This window comes from Triticum dicoccoides, chromosome 5B (assembly GCF_002162155.2).
Source record: "Triticum dicoccoides isolate Atlit2015 ecotype Zavitan chromosome 5B, WEW_v2.0, whole genome shotgun sequence".
NCBI lineage: Eukaryota > Viridiplantae > Streptophyta > Magnoliopsida > Poales > Poaceae > Triticum > Triticum dicoccoides.
Genome location: NC_041389.1, coordinates 241,175,174 through 241,184,792, shown reverse-complemented (window position 1 = coordinate 241,184,792; position 9,619 = coordinate 241,175,174). Strand labels below are relative to the sequence as shown.

The 9,619-nt window shown below is 44.6% G+C and overlaps 1 protein-coding gene across 1 annotated transcript; it reads right to left on the bottom strand.

The window, feature by feature from the left end:
• Window positions 1-1,648: 1,648 nt before the first annotated feature.
• LOC119308213 (NDR1/HIN1-like protein 1) lies at window positions 1,649-2,843 on the bottom strand. Its single transcript, XM_037584333.1, has one exon. The coding sequence runs from the start codon at window positions 2,712-2,714 to the stop codon at window positions 2,088-2,090; it is 627 nt and encodes a 208-aa protein (XP_037440230.1). The 5' UTR covers window positions 2,715-2,843; the 3' UTR covers window positions 1,649-2,087.
• Window positions 2,844-9,619: the final 6,776 nt, after the last annotated feature.

Here is a 9,619-nt window from a genome sequence, read left to right as displayed (position 1 = left end):
TTGGCGACCCCATAAAGAAAGATGCTAGACGTGTGTGCCTAGACAAAAGCACAATTTACAGTCTACAACTCATTAAATGAAGGAAGTTTAACTACAAGAAGTTGAGCACCTACACATTAGAGAGTTTAGTTGTTAAGCTCTTTCATGCACTTAGCACCTCATCTAAGCACGTGTGCATTGGAAGAGGCTTAATTTTTCTCCCCCTGCGAATTTAATCGGCGGGCCTAGTGTGTCCCTCATTCAAGGTGATTCTGGACCCTTTCCAAATTCCCCCTCCCCTGAATTTAAGCGATGGGCCCAATGTGTCCCTCAATCCGTCTTCCCCGGATTTGCAAAAAAGTGGAAAACCGGGTTTGGTTGGAAACTGAACGCAACAACACACACGCGAGATAACACAGCCAATCTCGTCCATGCAAGTAATCGCATGGGCAGCCGATTGTGTGCGGTGGTTGGCTTTAGTAATTGCATGGTCTTTATCTCCTCAATTTCAACATGAGCCCATATCAACCAAAATTCACAGGGGCACACGCCTGACTGGCCGTTCCCGCACACATTGCTCGGTGATCTGCAAAATCTTTGGCTTCTGTACGAGGGCACACTAAGTTTTATGTTTTAGTTTCCGAAACTTGAGGATTTTGTCGTTCATTCGTATCAAATTTCAGCAAATGAAACTTGGTGTAGTTTTAAAAACTCATCAAACGTATTCAAAAGTGGCCTCAAAGCCCTCATTCCATGGAACACAAATATGCAAATGAAAATTAATTTGAACTTTTGATTCAAAAGTATAAAAGATTCAAAATCAAATGCCAAATTAAAAATGAGGCATGTGCCCCACATCTGCGTGCTACAAATCTTCTCTCCTCATATCATCACCGTTGTATTCCTATGTTGCAATGGACTTGCACCAAACGGAAACTAGCTAGCTAGCACGAGAATACAACCGGAGTAGGCAACCAAAAGGAAAGTAGGAGTGATCATACACTCCACTGTCATGCTTAGCTTCGAATCCATCTTTCTCTACCCCGCAAAAAAAGAATCCATCTTTCTCTGTGCCCTTCCATTTATCTTCTTAAGCAATACTCGTACAAAGGTTTTCAGGCATCTCGGATCGAATCATCTCCACTGTCATCTCACATCTTTCTGAAGACACATATACCATTTTAAATAATATGCAGTCAGTGCTGCATTAATTTGCTGCCGAAAGGCACATGTTTCCTTCTCTCCCCCAAAGCAAGTGAATCCTTATCATTTCGACGGAACATGGGCCACACCCAAAAAGAAGCCACTATCTCAGCATCTGTCGTGTAAAGCCATTCATGGAAACTTCAGAAAGAAAATACAGTCCTTTACAAGAAAGATGGCGACTCCAAGTAATATATTCTGCAATCTTTTCAGAAAGTCGCATGTGTAAATTCAGTTCCATGACCTGATGTAAACCTACATACCGACTGTAATTGTTCGGCTGTCAAACACTGATTGCAAAGTCAAAGTTCATACAACAATTTTTTTTACCAAGAACATATGCTTCCACATGTGGATGCCAGCGTATCATTGGCAATTGGCACATATAGGGATTAAAGAAACAAAACGGTTTCCGCAAACTAACATTTGTGTTCCCAATGTTTCATATGATCAAACTCCATGTGAGTGAGAGGGACTATCCAACTACCTTTTGTTCTTGGACATGGGATCAGAAACACAGAGTCCCCATTTGTACTTTCTCCGAAGCTTCACCAAATCACAGACCATGGGAGAGCTGCCTACGATCTGGTTGTTGACACCAAACCACCAAACAGAACTCCAAAATTCTAGTACAGTACTACTACAGTTATGAAACAAGTCATGTGCATTGCCCCATGATTATCAATGGAAAGTACTCCATCCGTATCTACACAAATGTAAGACAAGAATTTTTGAACGGAGGAGTAAATGGTAAACCATGCACCCCTGCTTTACACTTATAACCCCACATATAATAGTGTAATTATTGCCACCGATCTGTGCCTCTGCGGTCACTATGGTATACAAGCCAAGAAGAAACCTACCTCTCGCCGGCGACTGGACCGCCGGAGCTAGCTGTGATAAAACTAGACCTCTACGTGGCAGTAAGTGGTCGTCTGGAACTTGAACCCGCTAGCCCCTGGTGCGCCGTTGCCGCCGCTGGTGACGAGGAAGGCCGGGCAGGTGACGAAGAGGTGGTAATGGCCAGAGATCCAGCTGCCGACCTTCCACCTGACGCGGCCGTCGATCTTGACCTGGAGGATGAGGTAGCCAGCCTGGCAGTCCTGGGAGATGGCGCTGGCGAGGTACGGCGCGAAGGGCACGTTGGGCCCGTCGAGCACTGGTGACCATACGTCGACGTCGCCGTGGCCCTGGTAGACCGCCGGGAGCGAGGCGGCGACGGTGATCTGCTGGTACTTGTAGGAGGCGTAGACGTCGAGGCGGTCGTAGTAGACACCGACGCGGTCGTTGGGGTTGCGGGAGGCTACGGTGACCTGGAGGGAGGTGGAGAGGAGGCCCGAGGAGTTGGAGAGGTTGAGCTGCCGGAGGGAGGCGTCCTGGAGGAAAAAGCGCGGGTGGGTGGGGCGGAGCACCAAGTAGACGATGAGGGTGATGATGGCGACGATGAAGGCCAGGACCAGGAGCACGGCCAGGAGGCGCCGGCAGCCGTTCCGGAGGTGGTCGTCGCCGTGGTTGCCGCAGTCCTTGCCCATGGCTAGCTGGCTGCTTTGCGCAGTTGACTCGCGTGTGATTTGGTTGTGTCTCCGATGAGCTCTTATTCTGAGTGGTTCAGAGGTGTAGTGGAAGGAGGAGGTGTGGTGCGGGGGCTGTGGTGTTTGGGAAGCAGAGTAGATTGAGCTTACGGGTCACACCATTAATAGGCTCTCTCCTCTGAATCCCACGGTCACGGTGGGGCCTGCCCAGCGACGTGCCTACTAATTCTCGTTAGACGACCATAACGTAAACCTACACTTTTTTTTTCTTAGCTTTTTTTCTCGAGAAACTTCCGATCTATTCATCAACTAGTACGATGAATACCAGAAATAAAAAATTACATCCAGATCCGTAGACCACCTAGCACGACTACAAGCAGTCGGGCTAGCCGCAATCATCGCCCCTCACTCATCGAAGCTGGGCAAAGCTTAGTAAGCACAGTGCGCTTAGGTAGGACGGATTAGAAAGCATAGTTGGCACATAGGGTTGATGGACGCCCAATTTTCAATTTGAATGTTATTTATAGATCATTCATATACATCCATTATTTATGCATTTTGTTTCATTTGTTTTAGTTGAATTTTTTTATCCAAGAGACCTGAAGCAACTCAAGGACTAAATTGAGAGAGTTGGAGGTTTCCCAAAAATCCATTTTTGATTTTTCAAAATTTGGAAAATTGGATCAAATTGTTATTCAAAATTATTTTCCAATTATTTTTGCAAATAAATAAAATAAAGAGAGAAGATAAAAGGACTTTTTCAAAAACAGGAAAGAAATATTGGAAATTGAATTTGAATTCTTGAATATTTTATTTGCAAGTTCATTTATTCTATTGCGGCGTAATAAGTACTAATAAGTTTGTTTTTAGTTTAGACATTTAGGTCCAGAAAAATGTTCACTAGGTCATTAATAAGGCCATATTGTTATGTGAATTTTTCTGTTATTTTTAGATGTATATTTATATTAGTTTTCATATTTTTTCTTCTCTGGAAAAATTGTTTTAAAAAAAGTCTCCACCGAACTGGGTCGGCCCAGCAAACTGGGCCAGGCCGCGGTCAAGGCAGCCCCGCCCCGACCGACTCCGACCGGGAGTCCGACCGGCGCACGCCGCCGCCGCCGAGTCCGCCTCGGGCACGACTCCGCCGCCGCCTTTGCCCCTCCTCCAAGCCGCCACACCCCTTGGCCTTTATAAGGCGAGGCCCCGGCCCCACTCCTTCCCAAGTCGAGCCGCCGCTGCCGCAAGCCGCCGACGCCGTTAGCCGCCGCCGCCGCCGCACTCCGCGGCCGACGCCGCCACCGCAAGCCGCCATCGCCGCCGACCACCGCAAGCCACCAGAGCCCCGAGCCGAAGTCGCCGCCGCTGTCCGCCTTGCCGTCGTTGATGTCCTCCGCTGCCGGTAGCCCCGACCCCCTCATCCGTCCGATCTGGATCTAACGATCCACATAGCGTTCCGTTTTTTTGAGATGTTTTTTATTTAGTGAGCGTTCGCTCATTAGGTCTCTGTAGCGAACAATTTTCGTTTTTTAAGCTTCTGTAGCGAACATTCGTTCTTTAGTTTTTTCTTTTTTTTAAATTTTTTTGCCAGGGACTTATCCGCTAGTTTTTATTTATAGTTTAGCCCTGTGTTTCAAACTAGCACAACTTTTTGCTCGTTTGCCCGAATTCGATGAAACCAACGCCAATATCTTCAGAGCGATCTCATCTATCGAGTAAACCAACTTAAACATGTTTTTGAAAATTCAAAATTTGATTTTGTTCAGATTTGAATTTGAACTTCTTTTGATCATAATTTGAGTTTCGTAGCTCTGTTTTAGTTGATTCATTTTGCAAATCGAAGCTAATCACATGCACCTTCTGTTAAGATCTAATCCACATAATTATAGAACTGTTAAAAATTGTTTTCTGTTTAGATTAGTTTTGCTTGTTTTGAGTTTTCCGAATCCTTTTTCTTCGTTTTTCTCTGCATCTTTTGCTTGAGTGCTTATGTATGCTATTTTTTGTTTACAATAGATTTTCCGGAGTGCGAAGCTTGTTACTACGAATCTCTAGAGTTTCCGATCGTCAGCAAGGCAAGTTACACTTTGATCATACTCTTGTATACCCAGTTTTTACTATGCATTAGTTTCACCCTCAAAGATTGCATGAGTAGGATTGGGAACATGTGGTTTTGTTATGTAGTTCATGAGGTAGGAACCTATTACCTTTGATCACCACGGGAATTTATGTTATGCTCAAAAATTGCTTAGCCATGCTCGTAGACGGGGATTGGTATGTGAGATTCATGTAAGTTGCGAGAGATAATAATTTTGGGACAACATAAGGTGGCAAGTTTAATACACATCTGGGTGGATTGTTTGGGGCACCTAGAGAAACCAGTGCTTGCCCAAGGGAATCCCGGAGTACCCGTGTGATTACCCTAGGTCCGCCACCTAGGCTCAAAGAGATCATATGATATTTTCATGCCTAGAAACTTCCGTGTGCAGCCACAAGCCATTATGGGCTCTAGCATAATTGAGTAAGTTGTGTGACCTCTTTCCGTGGTAGACTAGCAGATTTAGTGGGAAAGTAGGTGTACCGGTCTGCCCAGGGTTTAGAGGGAATGCTTCAGAAAGACTATGTCTCGATTTTTTGATCATGGATGCGGTCGAGTCTTGTGGGGAAAAGTGTGCAAACCTCTGCAGAGTGTACAAACTAATCATGGTTAGCCGTGTCCATGGTTATGGACAATTTGAGTATCTGGAAGTGAATTATTTGTTGATCTCATCACTCTTTAATTAATGTATTGGGTTTATTGTTTATACTTGGTAATTTTGGGATTGAGTTGGAGGAACCTTCTCATTAATGGGATAAACTCAGTAGTAAATAAATTTTATTCCTTTGTTGTAGGGAAAAATTAGATTTATGCAAAAATTAAACATAGAGCCTCCACCAGCCAAATATGCATGTAGATATAGTCTCTTTCATTCATTGCTCTATAGTGTGACTCTGCTAGCAAACTCCATGTGCTAACCTACACGGCTGCAACATCTCATGTTGCAGAGTTTTCCGACGAAGAATAAGGTGCACTAGGTCATTGTCATGCACTCAGTTTTGCCGTGGAGTTGATGGACTCATTTATCTTTGAAGCTTCCGTTGTTATCTTGTTTTATATGGCTTTCAGCCATATTTTTGTAATAAATACTCTTTATGAGGACCTCGATGTAATAAGTGTGTGATTGAACTCTATTATAATTCCTTGAGTACTGTGTGTGTCAGCATACCGATCTAGGGATGACACTTAAGCACAGAGACTTCGATCCATTGGGATCGGGTCGCTACAGATGGTGTTAGCACAATCTAGTCGTTTTCAGCGCAATATACACATAGTTGCTTTAGCGTGCCAGGGCAGCGTTCTCACTTAGTAGTTTTTTTGTTTGCTGTTAGGGATCGTCACAGGAAACGGATTGTGCAGGCCAAGGCGTAGTTTTAGGTCGTAGGATGGCACGGTCCAATAGAAATGCGTGCACCATAGTGAGATTTTCTTGGTCTCTGAATAAAAGTAAGGAACAAAACAGAAAAACAGCAAGACTTATGCTGCGCAAACTCTCTCTCTCTCTCTCTCTCGTGTGTGTGTGTCGAACTCTGATCCCGAGAGACTACAAGTCGCATTAGAGCCATGTTAGACACTCCCGCAACCATCGATCGCTCACAAGCGCCCCCAAGTCTTCATGCGGCATCACATTATCGGGGCCGTAACATGACCTGCTGCCATAGCATGAAGTAGTGGTGTAGGAGGTGAGCTCAAGCGGTGCCCATTTTTGACGCGCACCAATTGTGCCAATTCAACATTGTTGATGAAGGTGTATCTCCAGGCCCATGGCTGGTGGGAGGCCTTCACGACCTAGACCGGATCATACCACGACGAGTGCAACGTCGTGATCAAGATTCTTTCTTGTTTGTCGTTGGATGTGTAGATCGGCGTCGGTGAGAAGGAGAATGCCAAGGCCGTGTGGGATGTACGATTCTTCTGAAAGCTCTACAGACATCATAGTTCAGAGATACGACGCGGAGACTAGCAGATATCATGCGGATCAGGTGAAGCTGGACCACCCAAGCAATGTGCAGGAGTGCTTATGGTGAGCGTCCAAACTACACTTCGTGCTGAGGATGTAGACCAGCGTGCTGACCTCTCTGGAGAACCTAGGTAGGACTGTGGCGTGTTGATTATCCGAGGCCGGGCATTACAGGAAAATTATGCTCGACCAGAGGTAATCGAGTGTGTTGGGTAGTGTGATGCACCCCTACAGGGAACTAAATATATTCGAATAGCCGTGTCCATAGTAGCAGGACGCTTGGATATATGATAGTATCCCGATCTTATAAAACTTGAACCAGATACTTGATGAAATATATTGTTCAATAAATATGATATGCGCGCGGATCTTTCCTCGCTCGAAGTATGATAACCCACAAGTATAGGGGATCAATTGTAGCTTTTTTGATAAATAAGAGTGTCACACCCAACGAGGAGCTAAAGGTAGGATCTATATTCCCTTCAAGTTCTATCAACCACTGATACAACTCTACGCACACTTAACGCTTGCTTTACCTTGAATAAGTATGAAACTATTTTATAGGAGATAGAATAGGTTTGCAATAATAAAACTAGATGTACTTAGTGAGAATAAAACCACGAGTAATTTGCAAGATAATAAAGTTAATTGTTTTGTAGAAAACTTTTGATAACACAAGAGAATCATTTGTCCCTCGGGGCGTGTTTGGTTGGCATTGTGAACTGTTCCTGCATCGCATACACTTCTCAACCCAGCATGGTTGAGCAAAAATAAGCCCTAATACGCCATCTACAAGTTGTTTGGTTTCCTGCATCTAGTGTCCCTGCATTAGATAATACTCAGGTGCACTTTTTTCGTTGCCTACATTGGCCCAAGCGGCACATGAACACGGCGTTTGGTTGCATACAGCATACATGTTGTGCTTACCTTGTACCCTAGTTCGTGAGCTTACCCACAATGATCACACCTAGCACACCAACGCCACAACATAGCAATGGCGATGAACTGGGCGAAGATGATGAAGTTCCTCAGCTTCAGCCCAAACACATGATCCACCTTAGCACCTTCCACTTTGACACCTCCAACCTTGTCACTATCAACACTGCTGCCTCCGTGCTTTCACACCCAGTTGGAATAAGCTTGTTCTGCTGGATGCCTAGTCTTGAACCCTCTATGGCTACTGTTGCTATACGATGCCACTTGTGCATTGCCTTCTTCCCATGAACTATAAACCCCTGGAGCCTGATGACCCACAAGTATATGGGGTCAATTGCAGCCTTTTCGATAAATAAGAGTGTCAAACCCAACGAGGAACAGAAGGAAATGACAAGTGGTTTTCAGCAAGGTAATGTCTATGCTAAAATTGTGAGTAGCGGAGTAGTTTGATAGCAAGATAATTTGTAACGAGTAAGTAACAATAGTAGTAACTAAAGTGCAGCAAGGTAGCCCAATCCTTTTGAGGCAAAGGACATGCCAAAACGGTTTATTATGATAAGCAAGGTGTTCTTGAGGGTTGATGACCAACAAGTGTAGGGGATCTATCGTAGTCCTTTCGATAAGTAAGAGTGTCGAACCCAACGAGGAGCAGAAGGAAATGACAAGCGGTTTTTAGTAAGGTATTCTCTGCAAGCACTAAAATTGTAGGTAACAGATAGTTTTGTGATAAGTTAATTTGTAACGGGTAACAAGCAATAAAAGTAAATAAGGTGCAGCAAGGTGGCCCAATCCTTTTTGTAGAAAAGTACAAGCATGGACAAGTTCTTATAATGAGAAAAGCGCTCCCGAGGACACATGGGAATTATCGTCAAGCTAGTTTTGATCACGCTCATTTGATTCGCGTTCGTTACTTTGATAATTTGATATGTGGGTGGACCGATTATTGGGTACTGCCCTTTCTTGGACAAGCATCCCACTTATGATTAACCCCTATTGCAAGCATCCGCAACTACAAAAGAAGTATTAAGGTAAACCGAACCATAGCATGAAACAAGTGGATCCAAATCAGCTCCTTACGAAGCAACGCATAGACTAGGGTTTAATCTTCTATCACTCTAGCAACCCATCGTCTACTTATTACTTCCCAATGCCTTCCTCTAGGCCCAAATAATGATGAAGTGTCATGTAGTCGACGTTCACATAACACCACTAGAGGAGAGACAACATACATCTCATCAAAATATTGAACGAAAACCAAATTCACATGACTACTAATAGCAAGACTTATCCCATGTCCTTAGGAACAAACATAACTACTAACAAAGCATATTCATGTTCATGATCATAGGGGTTTTAATACGCATTAAGGATCTGAACATATGATCTTCCACCAAATAAACCAACTAGCATCAACTACAAGGAGTAATCATCACTACTAGCAACCCACGGGTACCAATCTGAGGTTTGGGTACAAAGATTGGATACAAGAGATGAACTAGGGTTTGAGAGGAGATGGTGCTGGTGAAGATGTTGATGGAGATTGACCCCCTCTCGATGATAAGATCGTTGGTGATGATGATGGTGATGATTTTCCCCTCCCGAAGGGAAGTTTCCCCGGCAGAACAGCTCCGCCGGAGCCCAGATTGGTTCTGTCAAGGTTCCGCCTCGTGGCGGCAGAGTTTCGTCCCGTAAGCTTGCTTATGATTTTTTCCAGGGTAAAAGACTTCATATAGCAGAAGATGGGCACGCCCCCCACCCTCGTGTACGGTGGGTGGCCCCCCTCGGGTATTTCTTCCGCTGAATAATTATCATTAATTCCAAAAATGACTTTCGTGGAGTTTCAGGCTTTTGTAGCTGTGCGGAATAGGTCTCCAATACTTGCTCCTTTTCCAGCCTAGAATCCCAGCTGCCGAC